The 22,728-nt window shown below is 50.9% G+C and overlaps 1 protein-coding gene across 2 annotated transcripts in view; it reads left to right on the forward strand.

Moving 5' to 3' along the window:
• Positions 1-22,296, forward strand: part of GLDN (gliomedin) — a 66,213-nt gene extending 43,917 nt beyond the window's left edge. Inside the window, exons 3-10 of one of the 2 annotated variants that reach the window (XM_027571223.2) lie at positions 886-903; positions 1,260-1,367; positions 11,959-12,096; positions 14,496-14,624; positions 17,316-17,399; positions 17,498-17,623; positions 18,595-18,745; positions 21,372-22,296. In XM_027571223.2, coding sequence (XP_027427024.1) covers positions 886-903; positions 1,260-1,367; positions 11,959-12,096; positions 14,496-14,624; positions 17,316-17,399; positions 17,498-17,623; positions 18,595-18,745; positions 21,372-21,849 — 1,232 coding nt within the window. In that variant the 3' untranslated portion in view covers positions 21,850-22,296. The remainder of the gene's footprint in view (positions 1-885; positions 904-1,259; positions 1,368-11,958; positions 12,097-14,495; positions 14,625-17,315; positions 17,400-17,497; positions 17,624-18,594; positions 18,746-21,371) is intronic. The other variant, XM_027571224.2, reaches the window with a different exon arrangement.
• The last annotated feature ends 432 nt before the right edge of the window (positions 22,297-22,728 follow it).

Raw genomic sequence — 22,728 nt, forward strand, 5'->3', positions numbered from 1 at the left:
ACACAACAGACACAGGGACCAAGATTTCTGCTGCCTGGTAGACTTTTGTGCACATAGTAAATGCTTAGTAAATGGCGGTCTTCTGAAAAGTCACAGACTTGGATTTGTAGAATGACCTTTCTACTCCAACATGGGTAAACATATATGTTCTGGAAAAACAGAAGGACTTCATCTGCTCACATTATAAACCCATTGGCTTGTCTGAGTGCTTAAATAAAATAATTGACAATGAGACTCTCCTATTTGTGGAAGCAAAATTGTTTTGTTGGATTATGTGTAAATGGTTCATCTGAACCCCTTAGATCCTCAGGTAATTACACACTAAGCAAGGTGTTTGTTACCTGATCTGGACCCTCAGTTGTTCTCAGGCTATTTCGTGCAACAGAATAGAGAACCAGCTTCTGCTCTCAATCGCTCTGGGTGGCATGAAGGAGACATGCTGGCTGGATGAGCGCTCTTGGGACTGCTTTCTCACGAGAGCCAGACCTCAGCCCTGCAATGACAGCACGCCCATTTCCCGATGCTTACCTGGGCCTGGCTGCACTAGTGCCCTCCTGAGTTTTTATCAGGTCTCATTTAATGAAGCTGATTGCTTGAGAGATGACTGATTTATGAATCTATGGTGAAGCCCATTCAGAAATTATTCTTAGTTCATTGAAACCTAAGCAAAAGTGGTTTTGGTTGGCAAATTGTTGAATTGCTTTTAAGGTTCTTTTGAGTGAATGTGCTGGGTTCTAAATAAAAGGCGTGGAGTGGTTGCTTAGGGCCAGTAGATGGTTAGTACTTGTTAAGAGGGGGAAAGTGCTCTTTGATTTGGGGGTTGTGGTGCTGGCTTCGCTTCCTTCCAGGCATGTTTTATCATCTAAATTCCTTTTTCTGTTGTAGGCCCACCTGGCCCACCAGGTAAGAGTCTGTGGATTTTCTTACTTCCAGGGGGAGGATGTGGAGGGCTAGTTCCCCAGGGCTGCTCAGAAGGGGTGGAGGCGGGAACGGGGGAAGAATCCGGAGTGTGTCCCCCTCCTTGTCTTGACCCAAATCACGAGCTCTCCTGTCCCCTCCCACTTGAGAACCTGCCATTACCATTCCCCATCTGTCACTGCATGGGGGGGGCAGGTGGCAAAGGTGGAAAAGGAAGGGAAGAGGCAGGAGAAGATCTGGAAAAGGCATTCATGCCCGTCCAGTGTCGCTGGCTAAAGCAGATCATGTTAAGCTCAGTGACGATTTTTTAAGATGGTCTTGTTTCCCGTGTTTTGACGCAGGACCTCCAGGAGTTGGTGGGCTTCCAGGACACAATGGATCAGATGGACAGCCTGGTCCCCAGGGCCCAAAAGGAGAAAAGGGAGCAACTGGAAAAAGAGGAAAAATGGGTATTTTGGCAACTTTTCTAGTTAATTCCCTTGTTGCTTGTCTCAGTTATTGCTTTTCGGATGGGCCCAAGCAGGATGCGGTGGGGAGAAAGTGTTACCTCTTTGCCTATGGGACTGGTTTAACTCTCTCCGGGAAGCCACTGTGTGCCAAAGGTTTATATCTACCTGGAGAGCAGCCTCCCTGAGAACTGATTCTGGCTCTTCTGCTCCTCGGAGGCAGATGGAGGAATGGAAGGGGCCAGAGCTGGCAGCCCTGGAGAGGGACGCTCCAGGGGCTGTGTGCTGATGCCCCAAGTTCTTTTGAGGCTCAGGTCCTGCCCTGCCCTCCCACTGCCTCCTCCTGCCCAGCAAATCCTTGTGTTTGGCTGAAAATCAGCTGATGGACGCCGGCCCCTAGGTATTCTCGGCTAGAGGAGTAGCTAGGACCATTTGAATAGCAGGGTAGCATCCGGGCCCCCCTTAGGCGGGCACTCAGATCACATGGTCCTGGCATCTCAGGATGACGACACCGCTGTGGCTGGCCTCTCTGGAGGGGTTCTGCTGCCCTGCAGTGAGGGGCATTATGGCAAAGTCCTGGAAACATCCGTGTCAGACGTGTCCAGGGAGCCGTGAGAAGCAGGGGCTGGTGCAGGGCCTGGCAGGAGCCTGCAGGCCAGCGAGGCAAGTTCTGAGGGGCCCTGAGCACCAGTGCTGGGCCGTGCATGGAGAAGGCCTGGAAGGTACACCGACGAGAGCTAGCATGAGGCATGGTGGGGGCTCCAGTGCAGAGGGTAGAGACTCCCCAAGAGGCTTCCGGGAAGGCCAGGCTCTGAGCCACCTGCGGACAGTACCGACTCCACCAAACCCTCTTGTTTATTTTCAACCTCTTAGCTCTGCAACGCCAACTCACCTAGACAGGCCCTGTGCTAGAATAACTACTAGAACATTCTTCCAGATGACATAGTACCCTCTTCCAGCACCTCTGCTCTTCTAAGCACTTTAAGTGAGAACCAGCGGAAAGGGAGAAAATTGTTAAATGGCTCTGCCGCTTGGCCAAGCCGACATGCTCATGTTCCCGGGGAGCAGCCTCTGTGAAGATGGGCCCACACAGGCCAAGTCAGCTCAGTCCTCAGAAGGCCAGCCATTCCAGCTTTAATTACGGAGCAGTAACGGATCCTTACATGTTAGATAATAATCATAATTATAAATGAGCATCGGCGTTGAATAATGATGGCCATCAGGGTGCAGACATTTGGTTTATCCCAGAAAGGCCCCAGAAATGTAATCCAGTCCTGAGGATTCAGCAATGAGTATCCTGAGGGCCAGCTATGAGGGGGAGGAAACCACCGTGGTTCTTTGGGTATGGAACAGGTGGGCAAGGGGTGACTTTCAAAGGGGTGACTTACAGATCCCTGGCTTTGGAGAGGTGTGCTTGATATGCAGCCCACAACCCAGTGAAGCCAGGACAGGAAAAGTTCATTCATCTCTATAACACCTATTTACATGGCAGGTCCTGTTCTAGGTGCTGGAGATCTAGAAATGAAAAAGCTGACAAAATCCCTACCTTCATGAAACTCACATTCCAGTCTGGGCAGAGTGAAAATAAACAAGCTAAATAAGTAGGAAAGAATCATCTGTTATGCGGTGCTGCGTGCTACAGAGGAAGCACAGTGTCAAGAGAGGGAATGACAAGTGTGTGTATGCGGCGGAGGTGGGGGGTGGGGGGTGGGGTGACTGCGGACTGGGAAGCCAGGTAAGGGTCCCTGAGAAGGAAGGGAGCAAACACCTGGGGGAAGGGAGAGAGGGAGCCAGGGGCTATGGAGGGGTGTGGTCCAGCAGAGTGTGTGAGGCCGGTGTGCCCACGGGGTCTGAGGAGCGGCAAGGCGGCCGGGGCGGATGTGATGGAGTCAGGGCCAGAGAGATAGCGCCAAGTCAGCTAGGCCCTGGCATCGTAAGGACCGTGGCTGGTACTGCGAGGGAACTGGAAGGATTGGCAGCCGCGCAGAGAGCTAGCTGCCCTGCCTCACCCGGCAAGCCCCACCCCGGCACGGATGCTGAGAGGGGGCCAGGGTCTGCTCACCAGGGGAGGGACCAAATCCTTGGTCTCCGGGGGATCCCACGGGACCTCCAGCCGAAGACGCAGACCCTCCTCTGCAGCTGTCTCCCCGTGCGGGAGGCCTCCGGGCATCAGCGGCATTAGAACGAGAAGCGTCCGCTAAAGCTGAGGAGAAAAGTTGAGTCACTAAAGGGCCCAGGCCGTTGTCCCTGCCCCGGGCCAGGGGAAGGGGAGACCACCACCATCCTAGACGTACAAACACAAAGACTGTCTGCCGACCCTGGCTCTACGGAGAGGTTGTTGAAAGCACATCTCCACTGTGGGTCAGCTCCGCCCCTGCCCCGGGCCCTGAACCCCAGCACGAGTGCCCAGTCCCCCGCCAAAGCCCTGAAGCTGTGTGTTCCCTCCTCTGCTTCCTTCCTTTGCCCGACAGTGGGCTCACGTCCTACCCAGCACTCAGAGTTCTCACAAGGAGGAGAGCGCAGAGCTGGTCAGGGGAACTGGGCTTTGTTCAGCGAGCACTGGGAAGACACTGAGGGGTTGCAAGTAGCAGAGAGTGACAAGGTCAGGTCTGCTTTTCTAAAATAACACCGTGGCCACCTTGTGGAGAGCACACGAGGGGAGCAAGGACAGAAGGAGGGAGATAGTTCAGAAGCTACTCAGTGCACAGGTCGAAGGGATGGCAGGCCAGGGGGATGGAGAGACCGGTGGAGTTGAGTGATATTCTGGGGGGAAATCAGCAGTAGCCGGTGGTGGGTGGATATAAGGAGGAAGGGGGAGGGGGACCCCAAGACCAACTCTGAGATCTCTGTCACTGATGACTGCTCTGTCCTGAGGAAGGGAGCCCCATATCAACTCAGGTTCAGAGAAAGAAGAGTGGCTCAGCATGAGATGTGCTGAGTTTGAGGTGCCTTGAAACGTCCAGGAGGAGATGTTGGGGGCCTTGGAGATGCATGCAGATCTCTAGTCAGTGGAGACCCTGGGGCTCGAGGTACACAGGATGGGCCACCTGAGGCGGTGCGCATGTGGGCGTGGGCACCGTCACCTTTGGAGGGAGCTAACAGAAGAGGAGGGCCTGGATTGAGCCCTGAGAAGCAACAACATCTAATGACCAAGTATGAGGGGAATGAGCCAGCAAAGGAGGCCAAGAATGGACTGAGTAGCAAGAAGACCAGGAGAGGGCGGGGACATCTGTCAGCAAACATTTATTGAGCAGGTTCCAAGCCCTAGTGCGGAAACAAAACAGATGCAGCCCCTGGAACTTTAAATCTTTGGTGGGAAGGCAGAAATTAGAAGTCAATAATGAAATATATCTGCAATCACAACATGAGATACCCATCTGAAGGAGAGAACAGGGGTTAAGAGATACAGTACAGAGAGGGAGGGTCGCAGAGGTAGTCTGAGGTCAGACTTGAAGGATGTGAGCAGGCAGAAGGTGGCCCAGGTGGAGTGCACAGCACCCACAAGGGCCCGACAGGTGTGGCTGGGGGAAGGGAGGCGTGCAGAGAGGCCTTCCAGGACCTTCTGATTAGTAGTATGAATCTCCTGTTCGGCTCCCAAGAAAGCATGGCAGGGTCTCATACAGGATGTGCCTGCTGGGCCAAGGTCATGACTGTGGAGAAGGAAGCGTTGTGATTCCGGCCAAGAGTTCCAGGATCCATAGTGGTTTTGCCAGGCAGGGCTGGGAGAGAGGAGGGGTGGGCGTGCATTCCAGAAAGAGAGAACAACAAGTGCTGTTTCTAAAAACAGGAAAAAGAGCCTGTGTTCCACAGAGACGGTACTCAGGCTGGATTCTGCCCTCTAGCAGTGATCCTCTGAACAATAGTATGCAAATAGCTAATATCTATTGTCAGGCATGCTACCAAGTACTCTCTATACTTATCTCATTTGGTCTTCAAAACCACCCTCAGGAGATGGATATTTTTGTTGGCCATATTTTTTCCAGATGAAGAAGCCCTATCTTTCTGTCTCTCAAACAGGTCAAGCCCACCCTTGCCCCAGGACCTTTGCACTGCTGAGCCCACTGCCTGGAATACTCTTTCCTTGCCCTTCCCACAGCTGATCCTGGTGCAGGTCTCATCTCTATTGCCACCCCTCTTCAAGTTCGTCCCCCACCTCTGTGTCTAGCCCCTGCCTCATTCCTGTTGTGTCAAAATACATAACCCTTCCCGGAAACTCTCTCCTTGCGTTTGCTTTTGATGCACTGATGGTCTGACCCCCGAGGAAGGATGTGAGGTCCATGACAGCCAAGCCATGTCTATCTTGCTTAGTCCTAACCTCCAGGGCCTGGAACACCCAGCAAAGGGGGGGCAATGAAGTCCATGTTGACACAAATGGACATAACTTGTCCACTGTTGCAAAAGTAAGAAGTGGAGGAGGCAGGACTTGAAACCAGGTCTCTCTGACTCCTGGACCCCTGCTCTTTAACACGACTACACTGAGCTTCCAGGCTGGGGGGCGGGGGGGCTGGCCCCCAGCTGTGAGGGTGGTGCCCCCGAGGTGCCACAGGGCAGGAGCTGATGGGAAGGAGGTCAGGCCTTGGGAGCTAGTGCCATTAACTCCTTCAGGACGTAGGGCGGCAGACCCCCTCCAGCCTGAGCCTGATGCTGAGTCTTACGGGGAGGGCCAGGAGGCAGGACATGTGCAAGAATAGCCTGGCAGGCAGAGTTGATTATGCGCCTCTTAGTTCCTGCTCTCCAGGCAGGGGAAGGAGTGGAAGGAGTCCCCGAAGCCCCTGCCTCAGTCCCCGACCGGCTCCGAGGCCTTGGGCAGGTCCCTTCACCGTTGAGCCTTGGTCCCATCTGTAGACTGAGGAGGTCGGGTTCCCACAACTCTAACATGGTTTCCAATTTTTAAATAGTCTGCTCTAGTGCTTGTCCATGAAGGAGAGACCGTGTCTTATACGTATTCGGTTACTCGGCACAGCTCTCTCCGGGCCCAGGTGAAGCTCAATAATCGATGACTGAAGACTACACACACGCGTGTGTGAACAAGAAGGGTAGTGCCTACTTTCCGTCCATGAGGGCTTCTCGTCCAGGGAAGGAGAGGCTGTATCTTACAGACAGCTACTGAGTAAATAGCTGGTTACTCTGATCTGAAGACTGCTTTCTCCTGCCAGCGGGTAGTACCGCCAGCAGAGAAAGCTGAACTTGCCTGTGCACGTAAGGGACGAACAGGGCCCCGTGTAGAAGATGGGTTGTATAGTAGGGCTAAGTGTAAGGGACAAGAGAGAGCGGTGTGATCAACGTCTGAGAAAATAATCAGAGGGGAGCTATGGAGGGCGTTGCAGGGGTAGAAGAGAAAGGCCTAGCCTGGAGGGACTGTTAGTGAGACTGCCCCTGGATACTGGAGGGGACCCTGGCTAGATGGGTGTCTGCAGGAGGCAGCGGGGAGCCACTGTGGGCTCTTGAGGAGATGAAGAACCTGATGAAACCAGAGTATAGAGCTCTAGCCTAACCATTGTTTCCGGGAGGTCGAAGTATCGGAGATAACCCTCGGTTTCTGACCTTGGCAATGCTGAGAACAACAGTGGAATAGCATGCGCTGGAGCCTGATGGCGTGGTCTGGGTCCTGGCTCGGCCACTTACTAGCTGTGTGCCCTTGGGCAAGTTACTTAATCACTCTATGCCAGTTTCCTCATCTGTAAGATGGGAACAATAATAGTATCAACCTCATAAGGTCATTTAGAAGATTAAATGAGAGATACGTATAGGGCTTAGAATACGGCCTGACACATAGTGAGTGCCCTATTAGTGTTAGCTATTGTTTCCAAAACTTGGTTTTAACCCAGAAGGAAAGCTAAGTTGAAATGCCTGTATTCATTTGAAAACACCGACTTGGACGCAGAGAGAACTAAAGAGACTTAAATGTGGTCAATTTTGCAACTGACATCTTCTATGAAGTTTGACATTCTGTTGGCTCAAAACCAAGCATTTGCTTTTTTTTTTTCCATCTGTCTCTCACTTTCTCACTAAGGGTTAATACTGCATTGTCTTCTCTAAAAATTGAATCCTCGTGCAACAGAAATAAATGCCCTCCTCTTTATTCATCCCAATCTTGGGACCGGGTTTTGTGTGACACCCCCCTGGCCCCCTTTTGCTGCCCTGCCTCAGTCAGCGACAGATGGTCCTGCCAAAAATAAGCGGTCCTCCCTCACCCCCTGCCGTGAAGATGCTGAAGTTGACCCCAGCAACATAATGCAACCCCCAACTCTAAAGCTGGTGAGATAGTTTGTTTTGAGTGTGTGCCACAGGGGAGGGAAAATAGCAGAGAGCCACTCCTAGCAGACGAGGCGGGCGAGCAGAATCCAGCCTTTCTTCTCTGCAGAATGTGCTGACTCGAAGCCTGCCAGGACTCACACAGGATGCACTGTGCGGGGGGGCCGGGCCGTGCACAGTGTAACTGCCGGGCGCTGCCTCATCAGGCCAGGGAAGAAAGTGCCCCCCCCCCTTGGCGGGGGGGGGGTCCTCTGACAGTGAATGGGATAGGGTGGTGCTGTACCTCCAATGTCCCACGGCCAGGGCATGGCCAAGGTGGGACAAGAGGAAACTGTCAGAGGCATCGGTCAGGAGAGAAAAGACAGACTGTATGGAGACAGAACATCCCCCGCCCTTCCTTACCGAAAGCGGAAAAACGATCGTGCAGGCCCAGCCCAGAGTCAAAATACATTCTTAAGCAAATCTCTTTAATATCTTTAGCTTTAGAGCCTCACCCCTGTAGGAGCAGCATAACCACAACTGCATTCCGGAAGGAACGTTTTCCTGTCTCACACACGGCCTTTTTGAGAAAGAAAAGGCACAAGAGGGAGGAATAAAGGGGAAATCGAATGCTGATGCGGAGAGGCTCTTTGTGACTAGAATAAATGCTTGAAAGAGAAAACCCCGAAGTAACTAGAAGATACCATTTCCCTGAGCACTGCGGAATCCGGGTCATGTGAAATCTTTAGAAGGTATCGGTTATCCTCGGCGCATTGTGCAGGCCCAACTCTACGGCAACGTTCTCGTCTTTTGTGTCCTGCAGATAATGTGCCAAATTGCCTATTTAAAATCCCGACAAAAGGACGTCTTCCTATGCAGAGGCCCTTGATTAAGGGCTCTTCTTGAGTGAGTGCGCCACTTTCCAGCCAGCTGTCCTAACGGCCGTGGGCAGGGGTGACCCAGGGCCACGGGGCTTGGCCGCCGCTGCGAGGGAGGACTGCCCCCTGCCCACAGGCGTGGTTTGCCATCTGTGTGACTGCACCACGCCCAGCACAGGCCCCCGCGGAGCAGAGGGGCTGCCCTGGGTCCCCAGGCCCTCTGTCGGCGCGCATCGCCCTCTCACTCCCCCGCAAGGGCTGAATGTCATGGTTGTCATGAAGATGCGGTTTTTGTGGTTGGCGGCAATCTGGCAAACACGACTTTGTGTGCTGCGTTGTCTAACAGTGATCAACATTTGAAGGTTCTTGAGGACACTGCTGTCCTCCTGGGGGTGGTCTGGGTACGGTCCCTTGAATTGGGAAGAGCAAATGCCACACTGAGTGTGTATCACTTCCCCGGCATGAAGGAAAGGTGCTGAGAGCTCCAGATGTAGGTTTTAGGGGATATTGCCTCTTGAGGCAATGCAGAATCTTCTGGTATAATCTGTGATATGATGGGATGTAATACCCTCCCTCCCCACTGCTGACAGGACTTGAGAAGAGCCAGTCAGGCAGCATAGAGAGGCTTCTGGGCTGGGATGTGAGGTTAATCTGAATGACCTCAAAGTTGCCTTCCAATCCTGAATTCTCAGATTCTCTCCGGACAGTGATTTTGGAATCCTATGGGGCTGGTAGGAAGTGGGGCCAGGGTGGGTCCAGATCTTAAAATCTCAACTGTTAATCTGGAGGGAGGACAATCGCAAGGTTGAAAAGATGACAGGGAGTAGGGACTGGCCAAGTCGATGAGCGTAAGAGAGGGGCTGTGGGCACTCACTTAGCCAGAGCCTATAAGAAGGAACATGGCCGCGGTGGGGGGCACTCCTGGGTGTTCAGTTGGATAAGCCTCTGACTCTTGGTTTCAGCTCAGGTCATGATCTCAGGGTGGTGTTATCGAGCCCCACGTTGGGCTCCAAGCTCAGCGCAGAGTCTGCTTGAGATTCTTTCCCTCTGCCTCTCTGTCCCCCTCTGCCCCTCCTCTCTCTCTCAAATAAATAAATAAATATCTTAAAAAAAAAAAAAAAAAAAGGAAGGGGCTTGGGGATAGGCAGGGTAATTAGAAAAGAAAATGAATGGGTCCTAAGCCCTCTTGGTTATAGAAGTTGAGAGGAACCAAAGGTCTGTTTTGCACTAAAACATGCCTCTGGCTCTTCCTTGCTGCCTGAAATCTCTGCCACTTTGAGCAATATCTCCAGGAAGCTGTTGTGAGAATGAGCATGTAGGCCCTACAGATAGGGGACTGTGTTAATAGATTCATATCTGACAATACCTCTGCCCAATATTAGGCAATCCCTTTCCTTCTCAGGGCCCCAGGGTCCCTGAGTGCTCAGGAGTTCTAGTACCTTTTTTATAGGTTCCATGAGATTTTCTACAAAACAATCAGCTATCTTCAAATAAAGACAATTTGAATCCATCCTTTCCAATCTTTCTTTCTTTCTTTCTTTTTCTTTCTTTCTTTCTTTCTTTCTTTCTTTCTTTCTTTCTTTCTTTCTTTCTTTCTTTTTCTTTCTTTCTTTCTTTCTTTCTTTCTTTCTTTCTTTCTTTCTTTCTCTTTCTTTTTCTTTCTTTCTTTCTCTCTTTCTTTCTTTTTCTTTCTTTCTTTCTTTCTTTATTTCTTTATTTCTTTCTTTCTTTCTTTTTTTCTTTTTTTCTTTCTTTCTTTCTTTTTTTTCTTTTTCTTTATTGCACTAGCTGGGACCTCTGGTATCATGTGAAATAAAAGTGATGAGTATTGATGCCCTCATCTTGTTCCTGATCTTAGGGAGAAATCAGTTAGTCTTTCATTTTAGTCTTTCATCACTAAGGAGGAGGTTAGCTATAGGTATTTTTATAGAGGTCCCTTTTCAGATTGACAACGTTTCTTCCTATTCTTTGTTTGATGAGAATTCTTATTAAGAATGGGTGTTACTGAGCAGGGAGCCTGCTTCTCCCTTTCCCTCTGCTGCTCTCCCTACTTGTGCTCTCTCTCTCTCTGTCAAAAAAAAAAAAAAGAATAGGTGTTAAATTTTATCAAATGCCTTTTCTGCATTGGCTGAGATGATACGATCCTTTCCTTTCTTAAACTGTTACTGTGCTGCATTACATTCACTAAACGATTCAAATCATGGACTCTATTCTGGCAGTGAAACTACTCCCAGCTGTTTAATACTTCTGAAGCTGGTTTTTAAGTTTAGTTATAATGGATCCACAGCAGCCTTGACTCTTGGGCTAATTTAGCCTCACTGCTGAGACAAGACTTTTCCAAGGACTTTACCCAATATCACATCATTTTCTGAGATCTCTCTGCTTTGCCTGGTGGGAATGAAGCCCTTTCCCTGGGCAAGCACTGAGAGTTGTATAGTGAACTTCCTGTTTGTTCTTGCCCTGCCTCATAGTTTCACCCTGCAGGTCATTACTCAGCCAAAGACCCAAGGAGACCCCTCTGAAGTTCTCCAGAGCTCTGTCTGCACAACCACCTCCTTCTGCCTCATGAGCCCTAGGCACCTCTACCTCCCCAGACTCTGGCTTTGGTCTCCTCACCTCAGTGAAATGGCGAGGCTCTATTTGGGCACCACTCCTTCTGCTTGTGTCTGGAAACTACCTGCCAGCAATGACCAGGGCAATCATATCATGCACCTTGTTTGCTTCCTTCCTCCTGGGGATCAGAATGCTATGTGGTCCATAATGCATGCTGAGAGGGGCCATTGCCTAGACTCTTACCCATGTCTAGCTGACAGGGGCAGGTCCGCAGTTCCTGGAGTTATGGCTCCCCGGGAACAGAGGCAGACAGTCCACCTACTGCATTTTATCCACACTATCAGCATCCCTCTTAACGCTTATGCTAGAGTAACTTTACCCATTTTGCTCTTTTGATGAAAAGCATTTTGCACTGGAATGTCACAGAATCAGATCTCTGCTGCTCACCTAGTGGCCTCATGGATGACCACAGTAAGCCCGAGCTCCAGCTTCTCTACAATGAGAATAAGGATGACCGAGCAGCCTACCAGTCCAGTATGTTGTGAGGAAGAAACCAAGAAGGCAGGGGACAACACCCACCCTTCCGGGCACCACACAGACCCCTCTGTGCACTCCGTCCTTCCTGCATGGCAAACTTCGGGTCAGGCCTTACCTTCCTTCCACTGTTGCTGCAATTGTCCCTTTTCTGGTCCACTCCTCTCCAACCTGTTGACCCAGCCAAAGGTCCCTAAAATATTCACAAGAGCCACCCGGAAACGGTAGTCTTTAATGAGTTTAGATCATGCTGCTGACCTAAAATGTCAGCAACAAAGTCTTAGGTATTTGGTTGTTGAAGCTCCTTCACCCTAAAAGTACAGTGTACAATATTACAAAGTGGTGTACCAGAATTTCTTGTACTACAGGCTAATAAATCATTTTCCTCCCCTCAGGGCTGCCTGGAGCCACAGGAACCCCAGGGGAGAAGGGAGACCCTGGTGAGCTAGGCTTGACTGGAAATGAGGGCCCAGCAGGGCCAAAGGGTGACAAAGGAGACAAAGGAGAGGTGTCCAATGATGTGCTCCCCACAGGTAAGTGGCTGGCACTTGGGCCCAGAAACCAGCCTGGTTTTTAGGACAAAGGCAGCTTGGGTCTTCTCTCCTTATCTGCTTTATGTGCCCATCTGCTCTGCAGCATGTTTTAGGGTTCTGTGTTTTCAAAAAGGAGAAAATCGTGCATGTTATCACAATGTTGGCGAGACCAAATCTCAAATGTAAGCATAAGTAGTTTAGATAATTCCAGTCCAAAATCATGGTTAGATTGAATGAGGATGAAGAGAACTTCCTTTTTCCAAATATCTATTAAGTCTAGCACAATCTAGAACAAGACAAGTAAGCAAGCAATTTAAGATACTTCAGAGGACAACTGACAGAGAGCTCAGACATTTTCTTCACAGTCCAGGTAGGGTCATCTTCAGATCTTTGTTCTAAGCCTTTTGACATAGAATTGGAGCAGACATGGTAGCTGATCTCCTTTTTCTGTTTCCAGCCCAGGCTCAGAGCAGACAGTTGGCACCTCGGAGGGGTCGGGGGGTATAGAGATAGCAAACCACAGAAAGACATGGTGGAAAGAGTAGGTGACAGCTGATGGTCATGGACGAGGAGGAGGCAGAAGAATTTTATAAGCACAGTACTTCAGAGACCACTCATATCATAAAAATATAACTATCCTTATGTATTCAATAAATACTTTTGAATGTCAAAGAACACCATTTATGAATTAGCAACTTTGCTGGTAGCTGGGAATATGAAGATGAAAGTGAGTGAGACAGGACCTATGTCCTGAAGAAGCTAGGATGATAAATGGTCAAGAACAATGAACCTAGGGGTGCCTGGGTGGCTCAGTCATTAAGCATCTGCCTTCAGCTCAGGTCATGATCCCAGGGTCCGGGGATCGAGTCCCGCATCGGGCTCCCTGCTCGGCGGGAAGCCTGCTTCTCCCTCTCCCACTCCTTCTGCTTGTGTTCCCTCTCTCGCTGTCTCTCTCTCTGTGTCAAATAAAAATTAACAAAAAATCTTAAAAAAAAAAAAAAAGAACAATGACCCTGAAGCAGTCGCCCATCTAGCCACGCAAAATGTGTTGAGCACCTACTGTTTGCCAGGTACTGTGCTAAGACCAAAGCTCAAATTATGTTTAGCATGCTTTGTTTCTGAAACAGGGAGGTTGCTATGCAAAATACATAAAATTTAAGAAGTCTTTTGACAGCATCAAATATAGGTGAATATACTTTGAAAATATGAGACCATGTTATACTTCAGTTATATAGGAATCTACACATCCCAAATATCGCACTCCCCTACGCTACCGAACAGGTGAGGGGTGTTGACAAACCATTCAGGAAAGCAACATCCCTGAGTGTACCCCAACTCCAGAGAGCAGACAGAACTGAGTGTCCCTAGGCCAGAGAGCAAACAAGGCATATGAGGGTGGATCATATATGCCCTGCCTATAGATCTCTGCCCCTTTCAGAGTGGGCTTGGACTTGCCTCTGGCCTCTGTGACCCTGGCTTACCCATTCAAGAGAGACTGGAAAGGCTTATTTGGTCTGGCTGGGAAGAGGCAACTAATAAGGCCTGAGATCACCAGTCAGCTCAGGACAGGAGGGTAGAACCAAAGAGCTAAATGGCCCAGCCTCATGGCATCCTTGTGAATGCTCCAGACAATAGCACATGGAAAGGACTGTACCCATGCACACTGGCCATCTAAAGTTAGAGCACTCACGCCAGTGACCTCAGTGGATTCTTCCAGGGCAAGACAGGGTGGATGAGACTCAGTCTGGAAATGAAGAAACAGGATCGGAGGGTTAAGCTACCTGCCCAAGGTCATAGGCTGGGCCGGCTCCCCTGATCTCTTCTACCACACAGAGCAGTGCTTCTCCTACCTGGCAGCGTATGAGGAGGCTTTCAAAAATACAGACGACCAGTCTCCCCACCATTTTGACTTAATTGTTCTGTGTGGGGTCCCAGCACTAGAATTGTATTAGAACTCCTTAGGTACTCAAATAAGTAGTCAGGGTTGAGATCCTTCAACATGGCCAGTGAAATGAGCATGAGCTTTGTCATGAGACACACCTGAGGTTGAGTTCCAGCCTTGTTCCCAGTGGTGACCTTGGGCAAAGCACTGAACTTCCCCAAGACTCAGGTCACTGAGGGGCTACTAATACCATCTCACAGAATGGTTGGGAAGAACAATGGGTAGGAGATTTGTAAAATTCTTAGCACAGTTCCTGGCACAGGGTTGGAACTCAATGTCTGCTATGGGTGCATCCTCAACTTTGCATGGACGAGTGCTAGAATACAGTTATGCCTGGGAAGGGGGGCTCAGCCGTCCTCCCTGGAGCTGCTCATTCTCCTTTCCCCTGGGAGAAACCCATCTCTGTTTATGGCTCTTGAATCAATCTCTCACCCCACCCCCCCTTCTCTCTCTCCAGGTGCCAAAGGTGACCAAGGCCTGCCTGGCCCCCCTGGACCTCCGGGCCCTCCAGGTCCCCCAGGACCCCCCGGAAGCAGAAGATCTAAAGGCCCCCGGCAGCAAAACATGTTCAATGGCCAGTGTTCAGGTCATCAGCCTCTGCCCCAGGGATCCTATCTCTTTGGCTAATGATCCCAAACTCTCAGGCTTCACCCAGGCTTTGCAACCAGATTTCTTAAACAGAGGGAGGAGATTTTGCCTAAATCGAGAGTTCTCCCTTGCACCAGGCCGTTGGGCTGCTTGGGCGCTCTGCCCTGGGGGTGAGAACTTACAGCAGGTTTAGAATTGGGCCTCCCATACCCTCCCCTCCTCACCCTCCTCTCAATTTATCCCCAGACTATTCCTCTTCCTTGCCAAACCACCATCCCTCTCCCCTGAAAGAGTCTCAAAGGCTAAGTCATTCACTCTGGGAGCGTGAAGGGCTTGGCTAATGCTGGGAAGATGGGGGGGGGTTCGGCTTGGTAACCTCCCCACGGTACTATGGTTCTGCCCTCACCACCACCACGCTCTGCGTGCTGACCATGTGCGGGACACAGTGCTAAGTGCTTAGTTCGTTGGATGCTCACAGCAGTGCCACGACATGGGAATCGGTATTGCCACCAACTTACAGATCCCAAACTGAAACACCAAGGAGCTCTGTAGCTTGCCCAAGGTCACTCAGTTAGGAAGTGACAGAGCTGGGATTCACATCTGCCTGGCTCTAAAACTCTGCTCTTAGAGCATCTTCCTTTCAGAGATGAAATTCACACCTTGAGACTAAGCCAACCAAGAACAAGGGACGCCTGATCTCTGGAAGGCCAAGAGGACTTGTCTGTGGGCCAATCTGTGACAGAGGTGGCCATGGGACTGAAAGCTAATTACGAATGAAGGGCCATATTAATGAAAAATACTTCTGAGGTGCAGCTAGAGCTTCTCCCCAGAGAGGTGACCTAGGACCCACTCACCTGCTGAGGCCAGGAGAAGGCACAACTTGATACCAGGACTTCAGTGGGAAGCAAAGAGGGGGAGGATCCTGCCTGGAGTTTCTTTCACACTTTCTGGGGATGTCACTGCCACTTCCCTAATTGGTCTTTCGTTTTGTTAGGTGCCCTCTTCTTTCGGGAAGACATTTTGGGGGCACACTCGGCCATCAGAGTGGGTGAATCTGTGCTTCCAAAGATGTCACCCCACCCCACCCTCCAGTCAGTGGAGCCTGATTATAATTCTGCCCAGCAGTTAGCACCCTGCCCCTTCCCTGGCGTTCAGCACCACTCCCTCCGTTAGCGGCAGCTCTTTGTTCAGCTGCCCTTGGAGAATGAGCTGAGTGGGAACCTTCCCTGGGAGAAGGGGGGGAATCGGACCTGAGCGTTTGCAGAGTCTCAGTTTGCCATAGGCTGTGTCAGCCAGGACACGGGTGTGTGGGGAGGCGCCTGCCCCGGCCTCGCCTGCCTACTAAGAGGCTGGTCAGCAGGGGCTGGGCCGCAGGGTTGTGAAAACTGCTTTAAATGAGAGGCCATAATCTTCCACTCTGCCTCCTAGAAATGAGTCCTCGGTTGCCAGGCATCCTGCATCTGAACTTGGCCTTCTCGCCTCCCAATTCCATTTCTTTAAGCCCCCTCCACCCCCACAGCTTTAGAAGCAGGTTGGTACAACACAAATTAATGAGAGCCTTTTCTTCAGACTAAGAACCGGAGGGTCTCTCCATCCCTTTCCTGGCAAAACCCACGTTCCTGAACAGAAACTGCAGATGAAACTCCAAGGCAGCAGGACTGCGTGTGGGGGAGTAACACTGTCCCCAAGACTGCTCTCATCAGGGGGCAAGAGGACTTCTGGGAAACACTGGCTCATAGAGTACAGGGGGTCCTGCCCTTTATTTTACTGATAGATTATTCTGTGAGCTTCCCTTGAGACAATGGAGGTGTCCCTAACACCTAACTCACAGGTGATTTGAATCCCTCAGAATCGGTCTAGGCAAGTGGGCTGAACTCCAGAAAGCTTGACTTGCCCCAGACCAGGTCCGCCTCCCCAGCCAGTCCTTTCTCTGTGTCTTCACACTGGCCACCTTCCTCCCCTCTGCCCTGCTTCTGCCAACCCAAGACACCTCTTCACCAAAGGTCTGAATTAAGCCCGTCTGTTGAAGGGAACAATTACAACCCAGGTAGGATGACTTCTAGCTCAGGTATAGCCTCACACCAACTGTGAATCAGGCACCTCTCCAGGACCCATGTCCCACAGACCTTAAAGCCAACACGGGTGGGAGATGGTGGAGAGGAGCTCAAACATCTCTGGGTCTTCTTCCTCTGTGGTTCCTCCCTTTGCAGTCCAGGAAGACAAGGTAAAGGGGCCACCCTATTATGAGGCCCCGTCAGCTTCCCTGAAAGTGTAAATCCTCCCAGGAAGATATAATCCATGATCGTGGTACCACCCGGCCAGGGGGGCAAGGAAAGTGTCAGTATGGCTCTCCACTCCCCCCACCCCACAAGGCTGAAGGCTTGAACAGGCCACTTTTCCCCTTTGACTGACCTCCTCTTGGGATTGCATTATTTTAGCAACTGTGATTATGGAAAGCTTATTGGGAACTCCCCAAGTGGAGGGTGGGGGTGGCGTGGGGTTGAGGGGGAATTGAAAGTATTTGACTTGTTGCTTAAAAGCAAGCAACTAAAAAATGTGATAGGCCTATTGTAAGGGATGCTTATAGGACTAGAGCCTGGGGGGAAGTGGGGAAAGCGCCAGTTATAGAGTTACACGAGTCTCACTGTGCCACCTGCGTTTCTTCTGATGATTGTCATCACTGTTGTAGGTGAGACATGCGCTACACCGAATGATGGCACGTTGGTTGGAAAAGCTGATGAGAAGGTCGGGGATCACCATTCTCCACTGGCAGGTACATGAAGCAAAGCGTCTTGTTTTGAAATTCAGAAATTGGACGCCTTAAAGCCATAGCTGGTAGATGAGGGATTTTCCTTTCTCTTCCTTTGGTAGAATCCGTGATCGCTTCTGTTGGAAGTCCAACACAAGTACTGAAAGTTAGAGAGACATTTGGGACGTGGATAAGAGAGTCTGTGAACAAGAGTGATGAGCGGATCTGGGTGACGGAACATTTCTCAGGTACCTTCCCTTGGCAAGGAGGCGGATCTGCGTGGGGGTTGTGCCCTCCGTCGGGTGCCTGCCTTCGGGCTCATTCTAGGTCTGGAACCCCCGCTGACTGGTGTCACGCAACTGCTTTTTGGTTTCCAAAGCACAAATGAGCAGGCAGCACACTTTTCTCAGTTGAGCCCACCGGGGACAAACCTTGCAGGTCAGGGCCCAGGGGCGGGACCAGGGCGCTCCCAATATAGCTTATCCAGTTTTAGGCAGAGTACCCAGAAAGAAACAAATAGCATTATGATGACAGCATTATAAAGCCCAAAACCATACTGTGGAAGAAATGCTGGAGACAAATTCTTGTGCACTGTCCATCTTTCTTCAAGCTTTGTTGGACAGAGAGCCCAGGGGAGAAGGTGAGGTGCCCTCTTGCAGGCATACTGCCTCCAAGCATGACCCCGCTTGTGCGGCCCCAGACGGACTGGTCAGGGGTTCCCAGCGGGGGTAGCAGTAGCCTCGTTCCAGAAGGGATCTGGCCACACTCACTGGTCAGAGCGATAGCTGAGACACTGCCTCATTTCCTCAGGGCTCGGTGACTGCCCAGATTACCAGCTGAGAAGGACTCTGTGGCTCAGAAGGAAGGAGGACCGCTCAGTGAGCAGTGGCAGGAGCAGGGAAAGGGGACTGCACAAGGGCCAAGTATTCACTGTTCCCGGTACAGGCCTCTGTCAGTCCGATAGAAGATTTTATAAACAGTCTAGAGTGGTCTGGGAGGGAGCGATGCAGTTGTGCTGGGAGGAGCAAAACCAACTCTGTGGCTTCTACCTTGGAAGGTCGGTTCAGGAATCCAGAGAAGAGAATTGGCCTTTGAGTCTGGGAGTCTGAGACTCCAGCCTGGACGCGGACCCTTGCAAGACCCCTCACTCTCAACCTCCGTCCTTTTACCTCCCTCCCCTGACTCACTCCCACGCCTGTCCCTGGCTTCTCCCCTGCAGGCATCAGGGTAAAGGAATTCAAAGACCAGCCCTCACTGCTGAATGGCAGTTACACACTCGTGCACCTGCCGTATTATTTCCATGGCTGTGGGCATGCCGTTCACAACAACTCTCTTTACTACCACAAAGGAGGCTCCAACACCATAGTGAGGTGAGTCCCTCGGGCTGCTGCTGCCCTCCTCAGGCATCCCAGACAGCACCCGTGTAGTGTTTCAGTTAGCTGAGAGCTACTTAGGGGTAGGGATCTTTCTGTCCCCAGAGCCTGGCACACAGGGGCCAGTAGGGCTTGCTGGCTGAATGAACCCCAGGACACAGGGAGTGAGCCACATGACCCAGCCCTGGCCTGGGGTCTGCCGTATTGCCAGGGGGACACCAGGAGTGAGGTTAGAGAGCCAGAGAGAAGTAGATCTGGAGTGATAAGAGTTGCCACTTTCTCATCCTTTGAAAAAAGAGGCAGGAGGAACCTAGCACTCCCCTGTCAGGAAGGTGTCACCCCCCGAAGTCAGTTGTATTCTGAAGAACTTGAGGTGTGAAGAATTCCACCTCACAGCTCAGATCATTGAAGACTAAAGACTGAACACAGTGCAAAGTCAGGTGCCTTTTTTTTTTTTTTTTTGGTAAAGATTTTATTTACTCATTTGAGACACAGAGATACAGAGAGAGAGAGAGAGCATGAGCAGGGAGAGAGGCAGAGGGAGAGGGAGAAGCAGGCTTCCCGCCGAGCAGGGAGCCCGATGTGGGGCTCAATCCCAGGACCCCGGGATCATGACCCGAGCCAAAGGCAGACACCTTACCGTCTGAACCACCCAGGCGCCCCAAAGTCAGGTGCCTTTGTGTTCAGATTGATCTGTCGTCCTGATGGGGCCCTGGCCAGGCCACCTCTCTTCCTCTTTGCTCTCCCAAGGGGGAGAGAGGTGGCCACCTGGGTAGACTGAGCCATGTCTTCCTGGCTCCCCAAAAGAATTGCTAAAATTCTGTCTTTGTGGCTTAAGAAGATACCAAGTTCTGGGCTTTAGAGGCAGAAATAGGTCATCTTGGGCAAATCAAGAAAGCAGGGACCTCAGGTTCCAACTTTGCCTACTTACTCCATGGCCTTGGACAAGACACCACCTCCCGTGGGCTGCAGGTCCTCAAGTAAGAGTGAGAAGATGGACCAGAGCCTCTGCAGCCCTCCAGCAGCAGCCCTATCTGAAATAATGCCAGTATTATGAAAGCCATGGTCCGAGTCATTCAAAACAAGAGATAGGACCTGCAGGAAAACTGGGTCCCTGTTCTCTCACCCTCCACCCCCTTCCCCGATGAGGCCCAGACACAACAACCTTGCTGGCATTGGACTGTGGGTTAGGCTGGGGACGGGACACACGTCAGCTGTGGCTGGAATCATACCCCTTGGCCTCTCTTTCCCCTCTCCCAGCTCCCCCATCATTTCAGCATGTCCCTAGCTACCTCATTTGGACAGTCTCATGCTAACAGAAAACAGCAACCAACCCACCCTGTTTAGAAGCCAGAACTCCCCAGACACACTCCTTCCTGTGCCCTTTCTCCTCATGTAATACTGTAGCTCCTTATTGCCCCCGGGCTGTGTTCAAGAAACACAGCCGCCAGGGCACCTGGGTGGCTCAGTTGGTTAAGCAACTGCCTTCAGCTCGGGTCATGATCCTGGAGTCCTGGGATCGAGTCCCGCGTCGGGCTCCCTGCTCAGCAGGGAGTCTGCTTCTCCCTCTCATGTGCTCTCTCTCTCTCTCTCATTCTCACTCTCTCAAAATAAATAAATAAATCTTAAAAAAAAAAAAAAGAAAGAAAGAAAGAAAAGAAACACAGCCGCCGGGCGCCAATACCAGAGCAATGGCAGTCCTGACCTTCAGGCATTCGGAGGACAGAGAAGCCCGTGAGCTGAGCTGGGCCGGTAGGCTCTTCTCAAGCCCTCACTCGCCTCTGGCTTTTTTTCACACTTACTTCAGGGTCTCCTAAAAGGCTTTCAGCTTGTGAGGCTCCAGTGCGCAGCCACGGCCCCACTGTCCCCATTTCTTCTGCTGCTCAATGGCACCCTCTTGTGTTCTTTTCTTTTAGCCTAATGTTCCCGAATTTTCATTCCTGGAGTTAGGTAACTCTTGAATCACAATCAACTTTTCTGATCTGGTCTGGGTGTGGAGTCTGCCAAATCAGACAGCCTCCCGGAGCCGAGGGCAAGGGACTCCATGCTGTAGCTCAAGGTATCCAATCACTTTCCTGATGAGAAAACTGACTTCAGGGCCATGCCTTGGCTACATCTCTTCTCAGCTGCCGACTTCCTGCTTCATTTAGACCACTGTGACATGTTTGTCTTAAAAACTCCAGCAGGGGGTAGAGGAAGAACCCCCAAACATGCAGTTAGAAAACTTAAATTCAAACTCTGGCTACTTATGTTCCCGGGCCAGTCACTTCTCCATTCTCATTTGTAAAATGAAAAGACTGGACTAGCTCATTTTTTAAGGCCCCCTGCAGGTCTAAGAATCTTAGAGAGGGCATTTCAGGAGCTTAGCAAACCCCGGAGGAGTCATGAGGGTAAGGAATGTTCCTGGGGTCACGTGGCTCACAGGGGGACACTCAGATGGAGTCACCATCCTTGACATCCTTGGTGCACAGAGCATTGTGGGTAGACCTGTAGAACGGGCATGACTTGAAACTTAGAAATGCAGAGTCCCAGGCCCCGCCCAGTTTAATAGAGCATAGCCACAAACAAAGCCACCACTGTCCACAAAAGTGCTGACTCATACCTGCCTTTTTACACATTTCAGATTTGATTTTGGCAAAGAAACATCCCAAACTCTGAAGCTTGAAAATGCCCTGTATTTTGATCGAAAATACCTCTTTGCCAATTCCAAGACTTACTTCAATTTAGCTGTGGATGAGAAGGGCCTTTGGATTATCTACGCTTCAAGTGCGGATGGCTCGAGCATTCTCGTCGCCCAGCTGGATGAGAGGACATTCTCTGTGCAGCGGCACATCAATACCACGTACCCCAAAGCCAAGGCCGGCAACGCCTTCATCGCCCGAGGGGTCCTGTATGTCACAGACACAAAAGATGCGAGGGTCACGTTTGCTTTCGATTTGTTAGGACAGAAACAGGTCAGCGCCAACTGGGACTTGAGAACCTCCCAGTCCGCTCTTGCCATGTTATCATACAACATGAGAGACCAGCACTTATATTCGTGGGAAGACGGCCATTTAATGCTTTATCCTGTGCGGTTTTTGTTATCTACATTAAACCAGTGAGGAGATGCATTGCTCCCCCTCAGTAACCTTCACATGTTCTCTGGCATCATTTATATCCCAACATAAATCCTGTCTCTAGGGTAACCAGGTACGTAGCTGTCATAACCTCATGACATGAGTGTTGATATGGTCAGGGAACCCCTCTAAGTTCAGATGCCTTCAGGGAAAATAGCAAAGTCGGAGTCAAAGTGGCTGAGATCTGGTGATTTCCCCACAGACTAGCTGGGCAGGTTACACCCCCCCCCCCCACCTCTTTGGGCCTCATTTTCCCGACCGGTAATACGAAAAGGCTGGCGAAGATGATTGGCAAGAATTCCTCTACCTGTCAGAAACTCTGTGATTCTTGGCTGTTGCTATTCTCACAACTGTTCCACATTTGGTTTTGGTTTGGGGGTATTTAGCCACGTGCTAAGCAAATTTACCTCCGAGTTTCTAAGCCCAATTACTTGAGCAGTGAATTCCTGAGTACTGACTTGTTTTCAGTGCCTTCGGAAGCCACGTGGACCCTTTCAGGTTGCGGAGGCATCAGATTGCCAATAATTTATTACCTTTCCCTGCCTCCGCACCTGCCACCCCAGCACCAGAATGACCATTATCCTCAGCTCCTGATTGCCGCTCCAGGATTAGCAAAAGCCAGGCACAGCTGCTCGCTCAGGTTTGCTACTGAAATAGAAACAGGCCCTTCCAGGCTCCTGTCCATCTCTGATCATGCTGATTTGCAGCGGTGGATAAACGTTGCCTCCTCAAGTCCCCCGGGCCGCGGCTTCCACAGCCACGCCTCTGCTCTCAGAGAACGAAATCTTGTGTAAGTAGGCATGAACGTGGCTAGCGCCACGGGAAGCACTGGGCAGTTTTCGGGAGAGGCACCGTCCGTGGCTG

Source organism: Zalophus californianus, chromosome 6 (genome assembly GCF_009762305.2).
Source record: "Zalophus californianus isolate mZalCal1 chromosome 6, mZalCal1.pri.v2, whole genome shotgun sequence".
NCBI lineage: Eukaryota > Metazoa > Chordata > Mammalia > Carnivora > Otariidae > Zalophus > Zalophus californianus.